This window comes from Meleagris gallopavo, chromosome 28, assembly GCF_905368555.1.
Source record: "Meleagris gallopavo chromosome 28, MGAL_WU_HG_1.1, whole genome shotgun sequence".
Lineage (NCBI taxonomy): Eukaryota > Metazoa > Chordata > Aves > Galliformes > Phasianidae > Meleagris > Meleagris gallopavo.
This window is the reverse complement of record NC_139431.1, coordinates 4,724,329-4,749,326: the sequence shown is the minus strand read 5'-3', so window position 1 is coordinate 4,749,326 and position 24,998 is coordinate 4,724,329. Positions and strand designations below refer to the sequence as shown.

Genomic DNA, 24,998 nt, shown 5'->3' with positions numbered 1-24,998 from the left:
CATAGTGTGGATTCATGATAAAAGGCTGGAGCACACAATTCACAATAAATCACTCAGAACAAGCAGTACTGTTTTACAGTACTCCAAGCTGGCTGGGCAGGTGGGTGCATCCAGCCAGCTCCATTTAGCACATTGTAGTAACAGTAGCTGAGATCCCTAATCCAGACAAGGCAATGCACAGCTGTGCTCTAAACTAATTTCATTTAATTTTGGTATTCCCTCACGACTCTGAAGTGGCTAGCATAGGCACGGGCTATAAAGCAAGGGAACTGTAGCACTGACCAGGAGGCAACCCTGACACCTCATGCAGGGCCACTCACCACCTGTGATGTTGGACACTTCTGAACAAGAATATGGAAGTTGCACACAAGCACAAAACTGGCAGGAAGGATTAACTTATCCTACTGAAAGCTGCACTGCCAAGGTGGCACCAGAGTCTGAAATGCCTATTTCTTTTCCAGCCCCACAGTCTGATTGCTAAATATAGCTATCTACACAGCCAAATATTTAAAGCAAAAAAGCAGCCAGTAAACATGAAGCAGTCTTCCCACCCAAGACAGTTTGTGGTTAATAGATGTTCTTAGCGACTCCAAACTGTCATAATCACTCTAAGCAGCAGAAACTGTAAATGACAAAGCAAGTTTAGCTTCCTCTGTATCAGAGAATTCCTCTGTGGTAACGAAGCTCTAAGATACATTCTCCTCTCTATGCCATATATCACTTTCTACTGCAGGATGGGAAGTTTTCCAGCCCTGCTGCTCCTGCTGGTGCTACCAGGTAAGGCTTTGAATCACTCTGAGGAGCAGGGTGCTCTCAGTGCTGCTGTACACACTGCGCGCTGTTATTTGCTTGAACACTTTTTATTCAGGCAATTTATGGCCAGGCAAAGAATAGGATTGCCAGATGTCAACAAGAGGAGATGTTCAGCCTGAAATGTGTTTATTTTATTTACATAAGCTTAGGTTTTCTCAGTCTGAAATCACCCAGCATATGGGGAGGGAAATCTGTGTTTGTTATTTTCTCCTGAAACATGATGGATGAGGTATTGTGAGCAATGTGAGACAGGCTAGCTGCTGTTTGCTTTCTTACAGCCTGTGAATACTGAGTCCACAGAGAGGAACAATGTGAATAACAATGGAAAAAGGGTAGTGGCACCAAGGCTGGGTATGGATGTTTCTTTATGCAAACCTGCAGAGACAGATAACTCTTCTCACAGTCCCAGAGGTATCAGGAGTGTGATGCAAGAAAAAGTGGCACAGGAAGCTGTGATTACTTCTGGCATCAATTTTCTTCTTCCTTTCAAAGGATCACACATGGCAGGAGAGGACACACAAGTGTTTCTCCAAGTACAAGGAGAGTCCTTCAGAGCTAACTGCTCATATGACGTGCACAAGCACTCACATGAGAAGAAATTCTGGTGCAAGGAACAATCAGAAAAATACTGTCCAGACTTATCCTTGAGCTTCCCTTCAGAAGAAAGGATTGGTCCTAACCGTGCACTGTACCATCCAGCTGAGCTGAGAGACTCTGGAGGCGGCTGGTTTTCTGTAATCATGACAGCACTTCGAAAAGAGGATTCTGGCACATATCAGTGTGGAGTTTGGGTTGAAATGAAGCAAGTTTTGCTGCAAAGAATACAGATGGTGGTTTCACCTAAGGGTGAGCTATGTGGTCAACAGCACACTGGGTGGGAAACAACCAAAATAAATCAAGAATGTTGTGTCATTTCCATTTTTTTTTGTTTCATAGCTAAATGTAGTATACCTAGACATCATAATTTCCCCGGAAGGTTATCAAGGACAGGATAAAACTACATTCTAAAGTTCCATATAAAATCACAACATGCATCTGTAGGTATCTAGAAGCAGAAATGGCCAATAAATGATTTTTTTTTCCATATGAAGAAGTTCCAAAGGGAAAGAAAGCATTATTTTAAAAATCACCACGAAAAACCATAAATACAATTTCGTGGGATTGTACTAATCAAAACCAAATGGATTTGGGATGGAAATATTTCAGACAAGCTGATGAAAACTAAAAGAATACAACTTTCTTTTGCAGAAAATTTTCCATTTTGTTCCAAGTGTTTTCCAGTCATAGAAACCTTTCGTGCAGAAAGGCTCTGATAACTCAAGAAGACTCATGAGAGGGAGCACCACCCTCTTGAAGACAGATATTAGGCATTAGAAATATGCTGAGGTGGCTCCTTGTCACAGCACCTGGGCAATGTGACAGCACTGACAGCCCCAGAATGTGACACAGTACCTGATACAGGCTCCCACCTCTTCTGCAAGTTCTCTTTGTGCTGTTGTTGGCCTCTGCTCCTTTACTGGGTGATACACACACTACCACAGGGACTGTTCTTTCTTGTCTTTTATCCTTCTAATGAATCACCGCTTTATTTTCTTTAGAACCTGTAACAGTATTTGCCAAAAAAGGGAAATCTCTGTTCCTCCACTGCTCCTATTCTGTGACAATCAACATCGGAGAACTTCAGCATTTTATTTGGTGCAAAATGGTGTCCCAAATTACTTGTCAGCCTGTTATCAGAGGTAACGCTGATCAAAGTATTGTTAAAGCAGGGAGGACTGAAATGATGAATGACTTCTCATGGAAAATGATTAGAATGTGGCTGAAAAAGCTAGAACTTAATGACTCAGGAGAGTATCGTCTTGCGAGCCATGTCCAGGGGAGAAACAAACTACTGAGGAGGATTGTGCTGAAAGTTTTGGGTGAGTTAATCAAAGAATTAATGATGGTCTTCTAAAAGTCAGCAATTTCTTAATACTTGACAAGAAAGATTACAGGTCAGTGTTAAAGAGTTCTCTTCTGAGCCCTGAAATTTCCTGAGACACAGATAACTCCTGAATTTCCTTTTTAAAACAGATTTTCTGACACATACTAATGGTATAAATTGCTGCCAGTTCTTGGGAGGAGGGCAGTCTGACTTGGCTTCCTTGACTGATGACATTTCACATTTGCATCAGCAGATGGAACAGACTCCAAGAGATCTGAATGTTTCCATGAATTTCTACCTGAGTTCACCTCTTCATCACTGTCTGTTAATAAACTTTTGAATTTAATACTTCCCTTCTGCTTTCAGCCAGTGCAGAAAGCAGCAAAACAGAACACACTGAGTGGAAACAATCTGATCTTTCTGACCTGACTGAAAAACGCAGGAGGGGAGGCAAATAACGAGATCCCTTTTTTAAGAAAAAGATGTCAAGATTTGTCTTCTAAGAAACTTTCTTTCTAGCAGCGTTCAAATGCAACTCAGCTTTCAGGCTGCTCTCTAAAATGACATGGATTTTCGTGGCTTACCTATTTTGCAACAGTGAAAAAACACCAGAGGACTATAAACTGAAGGAAAGAAAATTAACCTGAAGGAAAGAAAACTGGAATCACAAGATGTCTGTTCCTGTCCCCATAGCTATTTGCTACTGGCTCTCTGGCTGACCCTATACCTGGTGCTTTCATGTACATACACTGCTGATAGTACACTAGTGCTACTAGCCAACAGCCTACACAAAATCCCAGCTCTTTCCTGAGAAAATGGATGATCCTGTAACTGGATGATTCCCACGACTCAGCTGCATTAATAAGCTTTCTTTTGCTGATGAATAGCACAGGATGGATATTCTTGTGCATTCCACAATTTCATGGTTAACAAACAAGCAGTATCTCTCGAGCATGTTAGCATGACAGAAAGTCATCAGGGATGCATCAGTGTGGGAAAATCATTCACTTCTGCTTTTTTTTCCAAGGGGAAAAATGGAATATGGATGCCAGCCCCACAGACAACAGCAGAAAGGACCAGAGGTAAAAAAAACAAAGACACCCAGGCTCTAATCATAGCATTCTGGCTGCACTGCAGGATTTGAACAGTGCTGTGATAAACAGCTGAAACGTGCACACACACACAGGCTTCTCCCTGCGGAGTTTGGGTCAACCTGCTCAAGCCCTATGAAAGCCACACAAGTCTCCTACCCGTTTCAGGAGCTCTAGGTGAGGACTCTACTGAAGATGCTCAGTTTCAGTGTTATTCCTTTCAACCTTTATAAAGGGACAACTATACAACCCGTGCAATGTTACAATGATTCTGCTCTTGTACAAGCACACCAGCCTCAGAGCAACCCATAATGATCCTGATCAAAGGCAGACCATGAGAAGGGCTCCTGCATCCCGATAAGGGATGCCTTTGAACTCTAAGCAGCACTGTAATTGAGTGCAGGAAGAGATTTCAAGCTCCTGAATGTGCCCCAGGCTTGTAAAGAACCAGAGAAAATACAGCTGGGATGGGTCCTCTGTGTACATCAGTACTGACCTCACAGAATCACATTTGTTGAGAGACAACAGGGTTAATAGTTGCTGAACTTAATTTCAGACACACAAAACCTCCTCCCAAACTGGCGTAGTCACCTGTGGTGCTGTAAATTGTGATGGAGACACCATGTTTTCCTTTACAGGACTCCTTATGCTGTCGTGGTGCTGATTTCCTTACTGACTACAGCTGCCCTGATCGCTACTGTTACACTCATCATCAGCTACATGGGGAAGAAAAGGGCAGGTAAAGCTCTCTAATCCTCTTGTCTTTTTCCTGCCCCTGCAGCCCGGTTTCCCAGCACCCTGAAGATAAGGATGGTTTATTCAGAGGTATCATTGTTCAGGAAGGAAGTGCAACTGAGCTGAGAGTGATACACAGCATGTGCTCTACACTTCAGGGAAGGGAGAGTGGAAGCAGTCTTTTTTTAATGAAAAAATAGGTGTGTGGTTTTACACTCAAGAGAGATTCTGTTCTTTGTGGCAGGAAAAGAGATGGACTTTGACAGACATCCTGCTTTCAGAAAGGGAGTGCTACAGGTAAGAGATCATCTGAAATCCCTCATTCTTGGTGCTCTGTTTGATCTCTGCTATGCAGCAATGCTGGCTCTGCGCTCACCACTCAGCCACTGCGCTCACACAAGGGGGTCACAAAGCACACACCGCCACTCATCCTACAGTGAGAATGTGTTCCATCCAGCCAAGCCAGCAGTCTGAAGTTGTCTGTGTTTGTGATCACATCTGGGTGCAAAGCAGACATGGCCCCAGTAACCTGAGCAAGTCATAATCCCTGTTTTTGTTTACAGTACTCAGAAAATAAATTCAATAACAAATAGGTAATTGTGAAAGTTCACTGTCCTTGGAGCTTCAGTAATATCACCAAAGCTTCTCATCAAAGGAAAACTTTGTAATCTCTCAAAATACTGAGTGTGTTATCTCTTGCTGAGCCTTTCTGCCCAGGATTCAGGATTGGAAAGGAGAGTTTTGTGTACAAGAATTTTCCCTTTTTCTCTGCATCCTCTCTCCTCCTCCTCAGTTTCATAATAAGTGGAGAAAGTGTTTGTAATCGTAATCGAACTGAGACTAATATTCAGAATCAAAAAAGTGCTGCATTTCTTTTTAACTTCTCGTTCTGTATGTTTTTAAAGGAAGGAAGAGAAAAATCAAGTAAAATGTCAGATGGGGACCACAATGAGAGTACAATATATGCTGCAATAAGGCACCAACCTCAACCCAAACCTGAAGATGTTATGTATGTCAACATACAGCCTTCACCAAAAGTTTTCTTCCTTCAGGAACCACCAGAGAGCTCACATCCCTCAGGGCCTGTGGAATATGCTACCCTTATCTTCAAGGACACAACTCCACAATCTGAAATTGAAGAGAGAATAACAGGTCCACTGAAAGAAAGCAGCACAAAGCCTTCAGCTTATTGATGGAACGCTGCTGAACTGAGCTCAGAAACAACCCGCTTGTAACCAATTGCTGGAGATGTGTACACACAGGATTGCTGAAAGGATGAGACACATGGATGCACAAATCTTCCCTGAAAAACAACCAAACTTTCCTAACAGCATAGCAGCACAACTCAGCTATCATGAACAAACACTGTGAAAGGCTGTGGCATGTGAGCAACTATAAGCCCAACTTCAGGAAACAGGCTGTCTGCGATAGCAGCAGATCCAGTGCCACAGCCAGCAATGGGAGAGAGATATGGGAGCACAGCACTTCCGTTTGGACTTCTAACTCACTTAAATATCTGCACGTGAAATGTTAATTACTGCCCACTGATTAGGACCAAAACAGCACAGTGGTAAAGTACCTGGTGAATTTTAGCACAGAGTTGTTTTGTGTAGTTCAGAGAGACAAGTAATGCTCTCAGTGTTTCACCAAACCAGGGCTTTGCTGAATAGTATTTGTCCACATAAAATGTCTTCAGTCTGAACATAAAGTTGCAGAATTCAGACTGTATGTATAACTTTGGGCTTCCTTGCCTTTCCTGCTTGTTTATTAGTGCCACACCCACGCTACAGTATAACTCTGTCTTGGCTCTGTTATAAATTTCACTCATTCTGATCAAACTACCGAATCCTGTTATCGTGGTGATAAACACAAACACTCCTAGGAATTACGGATAACTCCTAAAATAAAGCTGACTAAGATTCTCACCTTTACTCTCTGAGTTGGATCCACAGCTGCTGAACATGATACAGAAATGGGTTTTGTTTTTTTTTATACTACAACTAGAAGAAAAGGAACGTGAAAAGGCACAGTCATCAATTAATCATATCACCTGCACAGAAACTCCACTTCGCCTGCGGGTTCTTTTCCATTTCTGAGGAGACGTGGGGAGAGGAGAGGAGAGGGGAGAGAAGATGGAACTTCTCTTCCAGGTCTGATATGGCTACAGGATATCAGGGTCTATAATGTTAAAGCTGAGATGATTTTGTCTCTCTATTGCAAATTCTCTGAAAACAGAACCAGAAAAAAAAACATTAAAATAAGTGCTAACTATATTGGGGGGGAGGGGTTGATTCCTAAAGAGCTGCACTGGCTCACACTGGAAAGAATTAATGACTGAGGCTCATGTCACTTTTCAAACAACAAATGTATTTGCGTGCAGCCATGCCATTAAGGTCTGAAACTATGCACACCTGGAAAGATGAGTAATTGCCATAACAAGCATCAATACACAAATTCTACTTCTTATTTAACCGGTTTGATTCTCTGAAAGCAACTAAACTTTGTATGTCCAAATTTCTCATCTAGCTGCAGTGGCACACAGAGTAAAAGGTCTTAAAAGTAATGTAATGGAAATAACTAAGTCACAATAGAAAGGCTTTCTGGTACACGCTTCCTTTTCTCAACAAAGCTGAAGATAATCTACTATCACATGATGAAGCTGAGGGGGTTTGTAGGGCCAGTTTAGCACTTAGATTGCATCAGTCCTCTCACAAAATGCAGATAAATAACCGCCAGCCTCGGAGCAAAGGCACTCAGAGGGCTGTCTGCATCTCTAGCAGGCAGTACAAGTATATCCAAATGACCCATGGCTGAGCAGCCTGTCTGCTCACTGCAAAGCACTCTGGCCTTAAGTGGACTATAAGAACAGAACAATCACATAATAAACTGTGAATTACACTCCAGAGATTCTACCACAATCATCACAGTACTATGCCATCCTGGGAACTTCCAGCAGCAGCTTTGCAAATTGGGCATGCAAAAAAAGCCATTGAGATCTGAGCAAACGACAGAGATGAAAAGGATAATGTTTCATTAGCTACTATGCAAACCACCCAGTGCTGCTCCATGTCTTGAAAGACCCTCAAAAAAGAAAGCGGCAAAGTAAACTTAATTTTGGATGATACTGCTTGGGAGCAATACTAGATCAAGGAGTCTCCTGTTGGATGAAATACAGTTGGCTCATCCATACCTTCCCTTTTCCTCTGGAAATCACTGAGGCATGAGAATATTTTTGGAACAAATGTTTGTCTCTAGCTCCTTGAAATACAAAGAATCGGCAAGGTGTTACTGCATGAGGAACCAAGGAACAGAGAAAACTCAACACTTACCAACCGTGTCCACTTCACATTTTATCCATTCTGTTCACTTTAGAATATCTGTTCAATTGTCCTCAACTTCCTGCCTTACTTCTCTCATGTTCCCAGCAACTCAGAATATTGATTACCAGAACAGAAAGCTAAGCAATAAAGGACAAGATCCTGGCAACCGTGACTAGCCCAAGATTAGCAGACACAGGAACTTCTCTCCAAAGCGAGGGGTTACTTTAAATTAGTCTGGTCCTGCTCTCGTTAGGGAACTGAAAAGAATTTCAAATTAAGAATAAAGCAAAAAGCTGTGAAAATCAATATCTGAGTGGCTTTGTAATCAGATAACCTATTATGTGCTGTGGGCATTCCCTTCAGGCCTATGATGCCTGCTTATTCCCCTGGGCCACTGCCCTTCATGCTCTTCTGCATTCATGACTCCTCAGCTGTGATGTCCTTGAGGATTTATTCTGCTCTATTTGCCCACAATCACACTTGTAGCATTTCTGCATTTCATGACCATCTCAGAGCTGCCAGCAACACTGTGTCAAGGAGCAGGCCAGCATCTGTCAGGACCCACACTGACTGCCAGCCTGCGGGACTGCAGCACGTACCAGTGTCCAAGCTTGAAGCCTGGTGCAGAGAGAAAAATATTTTTTTCAGAAGATAACCCCCAACAGCAGTACCTAACTGGATGCTCAGAACTGCCTGCTGGAGGCACTCCTAGCCTACCTCATCTACACCGTCCCCCTAATTTGGGCACTGAACACAGGCAGCATGACTGTGCTCTATCAGGACTGGTAGTAGTAGAACTCATCTGTTTTCACTTAGAGCTTTCAGCCAGTATTTCCAAGCTTTTCTACAGATAGCATAAAAATGACACCCATAGGTTCACGTGGAAAGCACTTTAAGGTGTCCCGTGCAGGGGAAAGAAACACAACAGCGCTTGGAGTAAAGCTGCCCTTTTTGTTCTTGTTCTGTTTGTTGGCAGCAGGTGACACTCATGCAAGCTCAACACCTCTGCTAGCAAAGGAGCTGCTTTTGCACCAGCGAGGGCAGAACCAAGCCCCAAGAACTGTAGTGATTCCAGTTATTTCAAGAACTCATTGTGTGGCCACAAGTACCTGCAAAGTTTAGTGTATCCCTTCTAAAATAAAGCATATCCCAAGAACGCAGGAACAAATGAATAGGCTTAACACAGTATTTTGGTTTATATATTTTGGTATGTATATATATATATGGCAGCTATTAATCCAAGGAGCTTTGCAAACAATAAACATACACAAGAACGTAGAGCAATGCAGTAACATACAACTACTTGATACCATACAAAAAGACAGCCTAACAGCAGTCCTGATAAAAGTATTTATGTTATCATTGCTAAAGTTACAATACTGCTGAGAGATCCTGAGCAGCATGCGTGGAAGGAACAGCACACTTGAGAGGGATTAGCAGGCAGACATGGAAGCTGAGCATTTCTAAAACCTTTCAAAGCCTGCCCAATCCTCTTAAGAGGAAAACTTCCTTTTGTACCAAAACACAAAAATAAGCTCTAACAGTCTCCATTCTGTCATATTTGAGCAAATAAAGATAATGACATGATACTAGGGAGTTTGGGGACAAGAATATACCACCCTTCTGGAAGATAACCAGCAATACAAAGGAGGGAAGCACAGCAGTTGGGTAATGTGAAGGTAGTGTCCTATTTATGCTTACACACCCTCAGCAGATTCCAGCACCGCATTCATAGGGCACTCCCTGTGCTCCAGGGCTGTTTCTGTGTCATCATTTGACTCTCCTGGAAGACTTCTCAGGGATAATTACCCAAGGCGTGCAATGACTCCTGCAGCATGCACACAAGAGATGGCCCTCAGGCACGTGGAGCATTATGCCAATGGGTATCCAGGAGCTGGATTGGCAAGGGAAAAGAGACAGCGTGACTTCTGGGCATATTTCCCCAAATAATTATTGTCTGAAACAAAAACCTACCATGCTAATCACTATGCACCTCCTTTAACCACAGCCCAGAGATTCCCCCAACAGCTCCTCCACACTCAAAAGGACGCACAAAAGGAACACTGACCCGGTGAGAACAGCCTTCCTTCCCTCCTTCCCTCCCGCAGCTGAGGCCATTTCCAACTCCAGGGGGGCGACAGCACCTCCCTCAGCCTCTGAGCCGAGCTACGCCCTCCCCCCCCCAAAGCACCCTGCAGCCCCTCAGCCGCCATCTTAGGGCACTGCCCCCTGCCGGGCGGGAAACTAGCAGGCCACCACTAGCCAATTAGAGGCGTCCCACTCCAGCACCCACCAATAAGCACGCGTGGCCAGACGCCACAGCTTCTCTCAGCCAATCGGCTTCCAGCGCTCGCAAGCACCTGGCCTGCACCAGCGGTTCCCTCAGGCACAACAAGGGCAGATGGGGAAGAGGTTTTCTTCCTCTGACTGAAAGGAGGACTTAAAAGCAGAGCCAAAGCCGCTGCTTAGTTTATAAATTTTTATTAGCTGGATAGTGTACACAGTACTTACAATTGCATCTATTAAAGACCAAAATACACTTGAAAAAATGCATTATATAAAAAAAATTATAAACTTTTTAACTATATACAAACTTTGCCTTACATGATGCAAATTTCAGTACCCCCCCCACCCCACACATCCAGTCACAAAGAATTTTTTTTCTTCCCTCCCATTTTTAACATGCAAAGCCTTGAAGCACTCCAGCATCACTCCAGGACCATCCTCCACGTGTCACCTTCCACCAAGCAAATGCTGCTTTTAGAGGCCAACACAAATAACCCAATGCAGGTGAAAAACGTAACAGCTGCACTCAGGTTTTCACACTCTTATTTGAAGTAATAACAGTAAAGCTTCCTAAGTAACACGAATCCAAAGGCCTTAGTACACGTTCTACAACAATAGATCAGAGAACCTATATATGAAGGGCTCATTGGGGAAAAAAAGTTCTAGTCGTTCAGAAGAAGTTTACAACTTCTTTAAGAAAAACAAGAATTACTAGTTTAAAAGAAATAAACAAAAACCTATGTCAGAGCAACAGCCTCTGCTTCCATAACTTCCAACTGAGGGGGTTCTCTGAGACAGAGATTAGCTGTCAGTTGAAGAGCAGAAATGTTATGGAGGCAGTCTTACTCCAGCACAGAAATATTCCTCCAGCACGCGAATATCCTATTGACAAAATGTACAGATGCTTAAAAAAGTATTTACAATAGTGCGGCAAATTCAACTAAGGAAAAGGTTTTGTTATTCCTTCACTAAACAAGAGCTATGGGTTTCCTGAAATGGGTGACCTCACGAGAAATGCCAGGTGAGGATTTTATAGCTACTGACTGAAAAAAAAAAAAAAAAAAAAAAAAAAAAAAAGCAGCACCACGCTCTAACTGGCCAAGTATTTTAAGGCAGAAGCAACCAAAGGCACCAAAAATGCCATCAATGCCTTTTGAATAGCTAGAAAAAACCCTCATGTAAAATTTGTGAGCAGAATACTAGATTATTAATATAATTTCTGACAACTGAAATCCAAAGATCTATTTGGAACTTGGCTTTTACCTTTTTCTGTGGCTGCAGGCCTGCCTTGCAGAACTGTTTGTCAGCTTTGCTTCAGCTCACCGCGTCAGCTGTGTAAGGGTAAGAATACAGAGCTAGAAGTTCAGAAGAGAATAAACTGAACTTCATTCAGAAAATCCAGCTGCCTTACTGTGAATGCCAGATCTGCTCCTCCTCTTTGTACTTATACCGGCTATGTGTCTTTGCAGGTGGCTGATCTGAACACTTGTGTTAGTACCTAGGCAGGCACTCTGTTTCACAAGTTGCTTGTTTATGAATTACAGATTCCATCACATTTCACATCAGTAAAAATGGGACAAGCTTAAAAATCCGTAATGAACAACAAAAAGTTGTGTTGTTAAGGTATGCAGCCAGAAACCAGTTGTAGTAATGAAAAATCCACTACCTTGTTATTATCATTTTTTAAATGCAGCTACTTCTTGAGTGCCATATTTTAAAAACTCTTCTTTTTTAAGTGGATAGTCTGTAAGAAGCCTGAACAGTTAACCAGTACATGCCTTCATTTAACAGTCCTTCAAAAACATCAGTATGCACCTGGTTGAGTGGCCCTGTGCTTCCACCATCATAAAACAGTTCCTCACTCTATGTAGAATGAGAACCGTGGAACTGATTTACGACACACATCGAGAAATACTGTCAAAAAGATGGTCAAGTTATCACTCAGACATTGCAGATTGTATTTCTTTTGGAGAACTACACATCAGACTGGTTAGGTTAGAAATAAAGATTTTAAAAATAATCCTTTGGAAGAGACTCACTTGGAAGCTTCAATACTTTAATATTGGCATCCACTCTTCTTCCAAAGCATTAACTGCTGGCAATAAACATACCAAAAAACACCAACAAATTGTATTTACTAAATCCTTATCCTCACATCAATAACCCTCTCCACTCTTACTTCTTGGAAGAGATACGCAGTAAATCAAGTCCTGTAATAATCTTGAACTATTTTGATCACTTTGACTTGATGGCTGAACTTTTCCCAGAGAAGAGTTTGCTGTTTACATATTTTACAGAGTGGAGCTTAAGAGAACCCCCTTCAGTTTCTGTCAGTTTTGCAAGTGCAAATGCAACAGCAGAGAACAGTTCAGTAGACAGTAAATCCAAAGATGTAAATAGTGGATGTAACTAACAATTCTCTACTGGGAAAACGAAGTACTGTGGTATAGCCACATCAGTGCTGGTTGCTATAAACTGGATTATGTCGCTGCGCAGAAGGGTCGTAACTCCAAGAAGTCTTTCCTTTCCTGGCCCTCCTTCAGCATGCCAGTTATTGCTGGTCAGTCAGTGGTACACTCACCATGGCCAATCTTAATGCAAGAGATGTTAGAAAGGAGAGGGGAAAAAAAAAAAAAAAAAAAAAAAAACCATGAGCTGTCAGACTGAAATCCCTGCACTGAATCAGAAGAGTATACCAAGACAGTCATTAAGTTTCTATAAGTTGAGTCAACTGCAGTTAAAATCTTTACCACACACTGAAAAAGTGGTGTTTGTTTGTAGAAAAGGATAGGCTGTGATGTGGTGATTGTCCCATTGAAAGACTTGCTTGATACACTGGTAAGGTAAGACAGACTTGCAGAAGGGACAGGAATTCAGTTACATTTTTATGTTAGCAGTGATTAGGAGACTCTGATCATCTGTGTCATTGCTTCTTCATTGGTCTGAGATGGATCCTAGAGATGCAAAATAAATGTCATATTGTAATTTCAAAAATTTTCCATAACAGAGAGTCACTCACAACTGCCTTTATCAAGAGAAGATACTCCTGTTCCCCCCTCTGCCCACAATCTTCAAACATATCACATTTCTACTGGGTTTTACAAGCCACTGTAAGATAACTGTGATACACATATATTAATAATTCCTAGCAACATATTGTGTCTGGTATTTGGGAAGACCTATTAATGGAAGGTCTAGGTCTAGTATTTGAAAAGGATTCCACTTTAGAATGAGAAATATTATTCCACTAAAGTCATGGGACTACTTTAAAGTACTGGTCAACAACAGAATTTGCTACTTCTACCCTATGATATTCCCTTCTTTGAAACCTTTCTTGCATTTTATTTACATATCTAAGTAGACAACTAAGAATCAGACAAACATTTTTGAATTTTCCAACACGTGCGAGACAAAGCATGTCCCTTAATACACATCCTACTAAGGAAACTTCTGGTATGCAATCACAACAGCTGCACAGATTGTATTTTTTAGAACAATAAACACAGGCATTCTCTATTTGTAAAACAAACTGAATACATTTCTATCAACATTACTATTAATTAATTACTCAAGGTAAATAAGTGCTTGCTCTCTAAACAAAGTGAAGAGAGTAAAAGGGAGGATTTCTTTACAAAGCTTGAAACAAAAACCTAAAGGCAGGGAGAGACAAAGGTCAGTAGCCTACCCCAAAAAAACAGAAAACAGCAGCAACACTCTTCTACAATGTAACCTGGAGAACTCAAAGCGTGAGCTGCTCAAAGAATAGACAAAATTCTACTTACCTGCATATGGGGACTGTCTTTTTCCTTCGGTGAGAAGAAACGTCCACCTTCTCCTCGCTTCCTGGCCATGGCGTGACGATGCCGAGATTCATGCAAGTATTTCTGTCACAACACGGAAGAGAAGAGCAATGAGAGCAGCCTATTCCTCCTTAGCTCAGTACTTACAGTAATTGAGAACTCGGCAGAAAAACCCGATGCGGGCTCCGTTCTTTCCCCCACCCCTGAGATAAAATGTTTATGGTAAAGACCTGTTTGAAGGAGAGACATTAGATGAGCTATTGAACATATGGAAAGGAAGGACTTACTACCACCAAGGGACTTAGAGATTACTCAGAAGTAGTTTATGAACAAGAAAAAAAAAGGAAAAAATACTAAGACTCCAATCATCATTGTTCTTTCAGAGATGATTTTCTGTGCCTTTCTCATGCAGCAGCCCTGTATTGGATCGGTGTTACATTCTCACCCTTCTTTCTTTAGGAATTTTCCCCTCTGCTTCAAGCTTTGCACGTGCCTGCCTCCTCTTCAGGATTCGATGATACTGCTTAGCATTTACATAGAGGGGCTCTTCTTCAAGCATCTCTGCTCCAGGCAAAGGTATTCGCTGGATAGCTGGTACTGATCCCGCTCCAGGTACCATCTGTACAGAGAAGAATGGTTTCAGAACTGTTAGTTTAGAATGAAAAGGGAATGCAGAAATACACTTTTTGAAGTGTTTGCGATGGAATGGGCTTGTTTTTCCTTCAGTTAATGCACCAATTAAAATGAAAGGAGTAATAAAGTTGTTCTCAAACTGCAGGACAAATTTAAATAAATCAATGACACACCATTTGTACTTCCTTTCCTTGTGATAATGGTTAAAATTTCAATACAATACACAATTCTATGACTATGTTATTGCATCTTGTCTAATTTGCATGCAGGACATGACCATCACTTCCCCTTCTTTTAGGCTATGACTTACTTAATTTATATGATAATTTCAGAGCATTTCTTAAGCAATTATTACTCATAGAGCTGCTGACATCTAGTGGAGACGAACAATAAAGTTCAAGTTGAAAGGCATCAAACTACAAAGACATAAGAACTGGCAGAAAAAAATCCTAAGAATCAGAAAAGCAAATACTAAGGAATCCTCAAGAAATGCAGTAGTCGGTTCAATCTTTTAAAATGTCTGCTTATCAACTAACAGCTTATTTTGAATTTCAGCTCCTAGATTTTTAACTCAATCTGCTGTAGCTGAAAGCAAATAGAGAGTACACAGATCACAACAGGACAGTGGCCATTAAAATCGAAAGCTTTCATCCCTTGAACTTCCAACTCCTGTTAGCTGCTGAGAAGACTGACCACATTAAGCTGACACGGATCTCAGACAACAACTTCAGCACTGACACCTTACAGCTCTACCTTCAAGTTAAACAGAGTTAAACACGTACCATAACCATTCCACCTGAATTGACAACATTTCCAGCAACTGGCAGTGTCACTGTAACAGTCCCTTGTCCGCTGCTGGTGGTATTGGTGTTGGCTCCTGCTTGCACAATTTGTGCTCCAGCCAAACTGGCTGCTGGAATGGTGATCATGCCTGTAACAGGGACTGTAACTTTAAGAAAATAAAACACAAAAGAAAACAAAACAAACAAAAACACGCACACAGAAAGAAGGGAACACCATTAGTCCCACTTCTGCTTTTCACTCATTCACCCTTCCGTAAGATTTAGAAATGCATTACAAGGTATCAACTAAAACATACTTCGTATTTTTTGTGCCTGCACTGTAATCCCAGCCTCAGGTAAGAGAGCAGGTATTTGAAAGTGCAGAAGGAAACAAGCATTCCTATTCTAACAGTTCTTACCATAGAAAAAAAAAGCATTTTTCAGTTTTCCTGTGTAAGGATACAAACATCTCTTCTTCCATTTGCTGTGCCATCACATCACAACAGTCACAGCACTGCAACTCACAGTTTGCACTGACAGCCATTACAAGGCAATGAAAACCTATAAAATGGACTTTGTGAAGTCCCAATTTTTTGCTCATACCTTGTTGGAGAATGGTTCCATCAGCGTTAACGGGCTGATAGACTATGGTCTGCCCTTCAGCCGTTTGTGCTACTTGTTGTCCTTGAACTGCTATTTGTTGCTGAGTCTAAACAAAACAGAGAACAAAGGAACTTCAAAAACTGCTTCTTTCTCAAATTTCACAGCTCCTGAATTAATACACAGTGCTTACAGCATTTCAGGCATGTATTTCTTTTGCTTTATTACTAGCATAAAGAAATAGAATGGAGTACAAACCAACTGAACTGAAGGTAAAGCACCTGAAGCACGTATAATAAACTCTCTCTAATACTGTAGTATTTAACATTCAGAGAAACAAGTTCCAATTTCCTATCTCTATCAGTGCATTAAATTCTGGTCCTAACAACAACAACAAAAAAACAGCAGAAAACCCAGGTATGACTGGACTACTGCACGAAATGGCGCAAGGATGACATTAGCAGTACTTATGTTTTCAAATTGCAACAGATAGACAAAAACAGCCATGAACCAATATACAGAAACACGATGGATAAGAACATGCAGTCTATTTATGCTGTCCCAGGGTTACATATGAAACACTACAACGATATTAATTTTATTCTCAAGTTCTCCTCCACATTAATATTTTTTTCCCTTTTTACTTAACCGTATCTTAAGTCATTTGCCAAGTTTCTCTTCCTGTTCCTCTCAAGAAAACCCTTTCATGCTGGTGCAGTTACCTGTGTCTGGCCAGCAGTAACTGCAGTCTGTGGCTGCTGTATAATGATCTGCTGGGTCTGGCCCTGCTGCCCCTGTACCTGTACAGCCTGCCCACCTTGAATCTGAATCTGACCTGGCTGGACCAACTGAATCTGTGGAAGAAAGAGTCAGAAAGGAACATTAACTATGCCTCTTATTTCTCCCTCCTTGGCCTCAGCATTACCAGATCATCTGAGGATGATTCATTGCTGCAAAGAAAAAAACAAAAACAAAAAAAAACCCACTGATACTTCTCTTTTTCTATTTTATAGTGAAGAGTTTTAAATTACTCTTCCTCGTGACGCAGCAGTCACCGATAGAACAACAGTCAGGAACGTACAGAATAGAGGAAATGTAACATGGAACATGCCAGTGTCGTCATGTTCTACCAGATCTCCACTGCTTACACAGTAAAACAATCAGAAGAAATAAATTCACACAGAACTAGGAATACTACTCAGGTGAAAGAAATGAGGAGTAAGATTTAAGATATCTGCAGAGCATTAATCATCCAGCATACAGAAGTACTCAGGACACAAAAATGTCATCAGCTTTGTGAAATCTTTCCACCAATTCGGAACATTTTTTTGAGATTAAAAAAAGAAACTGGGATATGGTTTGCAGCTTCTGCTTTAGAACCCAGTTACAGACCTTCCTCAACAACCTCAGCATAAAGAACCTAAGACAAAAAATATTGTCTTTCAGCCAAGGAGTTTGAATTCAGTAACTAAATAAACCTCTCAAGACACCACCACCACCACATGCCTTCCTGGGCTGTGCAGAACTTCATTCCCAAATCTCATTCTCTAATCACTACACTTCCAACAGGCTGCTCTCAGCAGTTCTTCCCTTATTTCTGAGGAAAACGCTTTGAGCGCCTGCTGAAATTTAAAAACTGTCTTTTAAATAATTCAAAGCAATCGCTTCCAATAAAATCATCACATATCCTTCCACAATATTACTTTATTTGCAGCGGAGATGTTGAAATCCACCTTCTGCCATCACATGTAAGATGAACTCAAGCACAAGAATTATTTTCAAGATTTCTTTTTTTAAAGAATTCAAGTATATTCTATGAACTTGGAAGTTCACTACCCCTTAAAATACCACAGCCCGATGTGAAGTATATTTTAGATCCACACAGTTCACTGTGGCAGATCCACAGCCATCACTGCCCAGGCCGTTCTAACAGCGCTGAGGCGAAGACGCTCTATCTGACAAGGCAGGAACACAGCAGTTCATTCTCTGCAATTAATCTCTAATGAAATCAAGGTTATCTCACCTGCTGCAGTCCTTGTGTTCCAGAAACAGGCACTTGCATGATTGTCTGGCCCTGGCCCCCAGGCACAGCCTGCACCATGATGGGCTGGCCAGTCGATGTGATCAGCTGCCCTCCGCTCACCTGCACCATTAACGGCTGCCCCTGGACCTGAGGAACAGGAGGAAAAACAAACAGAACAATGAAAAAGTCTGGTGGTGTGAAACCAGGAACTGAAGTGGACACCACACGTGGCTAACTGCTTACCTATCTTAATGCAATGACCAGCCAGAGAACTGAGTCACTTCAGGTACAGCAAGAGTCACAGTGCTGGGCTCATAACCAGTATCAAATACCTTTAGTTTCTGCAACTCTCTCCATGCTGCTCAGCTGAATTTTGTAAATTATCTTTTCCTGCTGCACTCTAACCAATAAAGCATAAAAGCTGGATAAGTTTTCTAGGCACTATAACTATGTTCACGCACAGCCCAAGAGCAAAGTGTAGTAAAAGAAACTTCATTAACTACATCACTACTAATCTTTTACTGAGGCTTCTAATGAGAAAAAGCTCAAAGTAAGCCATTCTGGCAGAGAGATTCTGCAGCAGCTTCGCTCTCTCCAATTACATGCTTACAGCATTTCCATTTCCTAACCAATATACAGCATGTGATATTCTCAGAGAATTTTTTCACAGCTATTAAGTGAAGTTATTAATGTAACAGCACAAAATGCAGCTCAGTAAGGAGGAGTGACAGCAAATGAGCTGCAGACATTTCTTGGACAAAAACTTATAGCAGATTTCAAAATTGCACATAAAGGTCACTGCAATCCGTCACTAGGAAAAAGCCTGATGAAGAAAAAGCAAGGAGAGAAACTCCCCATTTAAACTTTATTACCTTCTAAGTCCCCAAACTCTCCCAAATGTGTCTTTGAGAAGACTACAGAAAGCCACACCTCCGCTGGAACGTGAGATGAGTCTTTTGAGCTGGGTAATTACTCCTAAGCATGCTCTCAGTTGTTTACAAACCAGATCAACGTGACAAAAAAAAAAAAAAATCAGTGTTCATGGGTTTTCTAGCAGTAAAATTCAAGACTACGCAGCACCAAACATTCACTCTTCAAGCACTTTCACTGTAGAACACCAGACTAAGCATCAGCACAGATTTTCATCACATTTCACTTAAAAAACCCAACAACTTCCCTTTACATAGTTCAAATACCCTAGCGAACTACATGTTAACACACAAACAGACTCAACCACAGTTGTATCCCAGGGATCAACACCTTAAATAGAACACAGTAGCTCTAGGGGTCACCTGATCCCCTTGCCACATTGATCCATTCATTCCTCAACCTTGTAGCTATCACACAGAAGTCACTGACAAAATGGGCAGTGTGTGTTTTGAGTTACCAGAGATAAAAGCATGCTCATGTCAGCCAGAGAAGCACAGGCAGCAGTACTACATCCAACAGGCAGAAAGTAAAATGTACATTCCAGGATTCTTGTTAATGCATTAAGGCAAGCAAAGGAAAAAAAAAAAAAAGAAAAGAAAAGAAAGTAGGGAGAAGTAGGAGGTCACAGTGATCCAAGCAATTCAAGTCAGCCAGCTTTTCATACTTGAACTCCAAACATAAAAAATGCTGTGTTCAACTTGACACCTGGCAAGACCATTCAGACCTGAAGCAAAACCAAACTACTAAGTGAGCAATGCACTGCTAAACTGCTACAGCTGCCCAGGGCTCATCAGCTCCTTCACAAATTTCCTACATGAGCTGATGAGATGACAAATGTATTTGCACGGCCCAGAGTACTTCACACTGAAGTAAATCAAGGCTTGAAATGACCACGTGTTTCTTTCCAATTTCTGTTGTGTGTGCTGTTAGGCAACACACATTTGAGCCTCCCTGCAATGTATATATACAGGCAAGAAATGAGCTATCTCAGTCCTGCAGGAGCTAATACTGTTCCCAGGTAGCTTTTCCAATTTCAGATAAAAAAAAAACTTTCTCTCTTCATGCTGGTGGGTCACCCCCTACCTCTGTGTCTCTCTTTCATGTAGGAAAAAAACCTGCAAAACTACTCACAGTGAGTATCAGAAATGTAATCTTGGAAGTACAGAAAATCTTTAAGCTTTGTTTCTTTTAAGTTGTGTGTCTTGACTTCATTATCTTGGTGTGCTTCTTCCCTTTTGACTCCCATTTCATCCACTACTTGCTTTCTGAATTACAACAGCTGGAGTTCATGAATACACCTGTGATCCAATGAAAAGCTATAACCTCTCTCTCTTCATGGGAACCTCACATAAAGCACACAGTGTCGGCCAACACTGCTCCTGTCCCTATTTCAAATCCTGTAAAAAACACAGCATTAGATATGTGGCGATGGGGAGAGTCATGCAGTGCTCACAAACACAATTAGAGAGGTCACCACTACCTGGAGGGTCTGGACTTGCTGGCCTGAGGCGGATGCCACCTGGGCCTCAGTCTGCAGCTGGACAGCAGTGACACCACCCTGCTGCTGGGAACAGGAACAGGAAGAGCTTGAAACACGGAAATGCACAGCTCACACAAGAGACAACCACACTTTGCTGAAGAGGATGAATTTTAAAATTCATATATGCTGCTCTTGGAACATATGGAACATGATTTAACAAATCTAAGAACAGAATACTGGCAAACCTGTGCATCATACTGGTAAGCTTCAACATTCCAAACAAGTCAGTTACAAAGAATGTGAGAGGTCATTTTACAGAAATTAAAATCTCTGCTTCGCTGCTTTAGGCTGCTGCCTATCTGCTAAATGTTTCCTTTCACTACTCAAACTTCTTGTGAAAGGCTTCCAAAATTATGATTTGTTAGCTACAATAAAGGCCATACATTCCTTTCTGCACAGAAGAGCAGCACAGCAGACTAAGAGTTCATCTGTGTCATCCCTGCATCAGCGTCTTCCCACCACTGACCTTGAAGGATGATCTCGAGATGTTGCAAGAGCAGTTAAATCTAAAAGCCTCATCTATCTTTAGCCTCCTTAGTAAGAGTCTCAAAATAATCAATGTTAACTGTGTTAGCATTTTGAGAGACGAAAGGACAGTCTCTCTCCTGAAAGCTGTACAACTGGCTTCTTCAAAAGAAAAAATCACTTAGAAGAACATTTCATGTGCAGCAAATCACTGTGTTTGAGAGCATGTACTAAAAATGGAAGAGGTCAGTGAATGTTTTTACCTCTATTACTTAGAAGATACCAATCAAATCAAATACACCTTTGGTTACCTGCTGGAATCAGGTATTTTTGATAATTCTTAATTTGTCATCTTCTAACTCCAATTCCAATCTTATTCTTACTGAAAAAAAAAATCAAACTCAACTCAATTCAGTGGAAGGAGCTGCTCCCAGCCATCAAGCACTCCAGCAGGCTGATGGCACAGCAGTGTCCCATTGAAAACATAATCCAGCATCTCAATCCTGCACATGACAAACTAAGACACACTTCTTGCCTTGAACAAAGACGCAACCAAAGTAGTTCAGCAGCAGCACAGCTCCCCTGTAAGTGCATTACTCAATGTGAGTGGCTGAAACTTAACACTGAAAACCTACAATCTTAAAACCAAATCAAAACCAGCCCAAGAGCCTGCATGTTCTAATCCATAAACTAGAATCTTTTTTCTGGAATGGATGAACTCAACCAAAGTTACATGGTTGCTTGGTTTGTTGTTTTTTTTTTTTTCCCCCCCACTCATTTTGATGCATCTGAGGTAAAAACCTAAAGGATTTCAATACATATTTCCTTTGTATTGTTTCCTCCATTTCAAGAGGATGTTAGTTTCCTCAAATCACCACCAGACTGTAAACTCCCTATTCCACTGGAATTAAAACTAGTATTCCATTAATAAAGGTATTTTTTATAAACCTATTTACTGTGATTTCAACAAGATGACACCACAGCTGTAGTAACAGAGCTCAGGTAAACTCAGGGGATCACAAAGCATCTCGCTGGTTCTGTGCAAGGTGAAGGTCTGTAAGCCACCAACACCAGCTCACCCACTGCAACTCCCCATACCTGCTGCTGAATCTGCCCCGCCTGCACAACGATCTGCTCCGTGGAACTGTTACTGTTGGCTGTGTACTGCTCCATGGCGCTTCAGTTCAACGCTGACCAAGGCACAGCACAGTCTGTATAACTGGCAAGACAAGAGAAAAAAAACGTGTGATTATTGTCCCAAAGTTTGAAGGTGGTTGTATCCTACAGCAGCTGAACAGCAAAGCACCCGCTAATATGGAGGTGGTGCCTTGTGCACACTCGGACTAACGGCCATGGTTTAACTGCAGACCTTCCTCTTTCATAATGTTACCTCCCTTTAGAACAGAAAACAAGGTTTGGGTGTAAAACTGAACTAGACATTGAGACTTAAAACCAGGTGAAACAGTCTCTCCTTCCCCAACTACACAACAGTCCCTCCTTATCTCTACTCCTTCCTTACATATATTTTGAAAAGACAGCAGATCTCATTTCTTGGACCCTTGCCTAGACATATGAAGAACATGCTATTCAAAGAAAATACTTTGTTCCATTACCTCCTCTTCCCTCACATCATCCACAAAGGAATTCTTACTCTTACTTTTAATGAGATATCCGATTTACCCCGTGAAAAGGCAGCACATAACTTTCATCTTCCAAGTCTAAAACAGCAACAAAAAGAAAAGCAACAATTTTCAAGAAAAAACATATACAGACTGTAGTCCCAATTTCCACTACCTGGAAGAGTTGCTGTGCTTACGGCTGTAACACTGCTCAAACTTCCTGCCCTTTCACTTTACAACATCCTTTCTGCTTCAGTGTCATTTATCCAACAGCTCTCCCTACATCACCTTATCCCTGTAAGCTAAGAAAACACACAATTATTTATCACATTTATCGCTAACTTCTTTTAGCATTAACATCACTGTGCACCAAGATGGACCACAAGCAAGTCTTATTACAAGAGACTTGATACCCAGCCATAATAATGTAAGGACTGGGACTTTGGTTCAGAATTTTGATGCAATGATACTAACCCTGGAGATCACAACGGTAACCTGAGTCACAGCAAAGGAAGGCCCTGCACTCTGATGCAATATAAGCTCCATCTGTGCCTCATTTAGCAGTAGCTCCTCACTGCCTTCCAGAAGAAAAGATGCTTTTTTTTTTTTCCTGCAGATGACGCTGCCTATCAAAGTTTCCATTTGAATTCTGCACAACGTATTTAATTTCTGCCCTCGCTGCCTGTGGGCCTACCAGGAAGCAGCTCATTCAGCAGGGAAGCTGCTCAGTAACAAGCACAGGACACCACTAAGTTCTATTTGCAAGAAGACTTCAGGCTTTCTTAACACCAAATCAGAAATTAAAGGATACTTGTATTTAAAATTGCTTTCTCTCAGCTCCCTTGTGTCAGCCCTGTCTCTGTAACATACGACAGCACTGCAGTCCAAATTCAGGTGCACAGGCTGTGGCTGTGAGCTGAAGTTCCACATGTGCAGGATCACAGCCCTCCAAGGGATTACTTCAGTTCCTTCATTGAAACAAAACAGCACCAGTGTTACTATATCAAAACTGAATTTTAAAGCTCAGCCTTCACCTTCAGTAGGTGCTCCTCCCACAGCTGATCTCACTTATCAGCTCCTGCTCAGCAACTGCCTGTACTGAAAATGATTTAAGAGCTCTGTGTTAACGTGCACTCATGTATAGAATCACTATAGGGCTGAGTTGAAAAGGACCACAATGATCATCAAGTTTCAACTCCCTGCTATGTGCAGGGTCACCAACCACCAGACCGCCCAGAGCCACATCCAGCCTGACCGTGAATGCCTCCAGGCACGTGTGCACACATATACGAGCATACTGAACCTACAGCAACTGTTCCCTCAGCCAATTACCTGCACCAAGAACCACTTAGCACCAAAGCACCATTTTAAAGCGCGCTGCACGCCGACGTTCAACCCGAGCCGGCAGCTCCCTGGGGCAGCCAGCCCTCGGGGCACAGGCAGAGCACGGAGCCCCAGGCGGGACGCACCGACATCACCCGGCCACGTGTCGGGGGAGCTCGGCGAGGAACGGCGCTCCAGCAGCGGCCTCAGCGGCGCTCAAAGTGCAGCACAGCGGCGCGAGGCCGCCGCCATTTGGCGTCCAGGTGCGTTGTGGCCCCGCTGCCCGAGGCCGGCGGGGGGGCGGCGGCGGAGGAGGGGGGGAGGAGGAGGAGCAGCAGCGCTGCCCGCGGCCCATCTGTCAGCGGGGCGGCGGGGAGGCGGCAAGAGGTTCGCTTGCTCGCTCGCTCGCCCGCCCCGCTCCCCCCGCTCGAGGGCGGGGCGCTGCCGGCCGCCGTCCTCGCAGCCCCGCACCGGCAGCGCCGCGTCCCCGCCGAGTTCGGGCCTGCGCAGCTTCCCGTCCATCGCTGCCGCCCTCGGCCTCGCGCTTCCCAGCGCCCCTCCGAAGCTTCTCTCCTCTCGCGGCCCGCTCGCCCCCGGCCCTCTCTCCGCTCGAGGCGGCGGCCACTGCCGCCGTCCCCCGGCCCTTCGGCTCCCCATCCCCTCAGCTCCCCGGGCTGCGGCCGGCCGGCCCCGGCCCTGCGATCGGCCTCCTGACTGGTCACTCGGCCCCGCCAATCCCGGCGCTGGGGCCGGCGCTCGGGGGCTCCATATTGGCTGCTCGCACTCACCGTGCCTCGCTCCCCCGGTTCGGGTCCCGCGCTGATTGGCTCCGCTACCGGCCCCCGAAACCCAATCAGCGCCTCCACTCAGCCGCCGCGCAAAATGGCGCCCAACCCCGAACAAAGACAGGAGAGTGGGCGGGCTCAGGCGGCGCGTGCGCACGGCGGCTCTCGCTCCGGAAGTCCCCGCCTGCCTCGTTGCGGCCCTCGGCGCCAGGCACCGCCCACCCGCGGCCTGCCCGGCTGAGGCGACTGCGCCTGCGCCTTAAGGAACGCGCGCGTCTAGCGGGGCCGCCGATGCCGGCGATGCGCACGCGCAGCCGCTGTTCCGCCCT

General features: G+C 43.1%; 2 protein-coding genes across 22 annotated transcripts; one reads left to right on the top strand and one right to left on the bottom strand.

Moving 5' to 3' along the window:
• Positions 1-119: 119 nt before the first annotated feature.
• Positions 120-6,839, top strand: LOC100540438 (uncharacterized). The gene is made up of 8 exons (XM_019623289.2): positions 120-777; positions 1,306-1,659; positions 2,412-2,732; positions 3,104-3,187; positions 3,765-3,819; positions 4,467-4,567; positions 4,808-4,860; positions 5,469-6,839. Exons 1-8 carry the CDS (start codon positions 708-710, stop codon positions 5,754-5,756), a joined length of 1,326 nt encoding a protein of 441 aa, XP_019478834.2. The 5' UTR covers positions 120-707; the 3' UTR covers positions 5,757-6,839.
• Positions 6,840-10,348: 3,509 nt separating this feature from the next.
• On the bottom strand, positions 10,349-24,832 carry NFYA (nuclear transcription factor Y subunit alpha). 21 transcript variants are annotated; one of them, XM_085210233.1, is made up of 10 exons: positions 24,673-24,832; positions 22,041-22,161; positions 20,415-20,501; positions 18,008-18,154; positions 16,707-16,838; positions 15,988-16,093; positions 15,385-15,551; positions 14,415-14,588; positions 13,952-14,053; positions 10,349-13,123 (listed from the first exon to the last, which is right to left on the bottom strand). In XM_085210233.1, exons 2-10 carry the CDS (start codon positions 22,113-22,115, stop codon positions 13,070-13,072), a joined length of 1,044 nt encoding a protein of 347 aa, XP_085066359.1. In that variant the 5' UTR covers positions 22,116-22,161; positions 24,673-24,832; the 3' UTR covers positions 10,349-13,069. The 21 variants fall into 21 exon arrangements, with proteins under 21 accessions (XP_085066359.1, XP_085066365.1, XP_085066361.1 ...); XM_085210239.1 differs by having other exon boundaries at positions 15,385-15,533; XM_085210235.1 differs by having other exon boundaries at positions 20,418-20,501.
• Between the last annotated feature and the right edge of the window lie 166 nt (positions 24,833-24,998).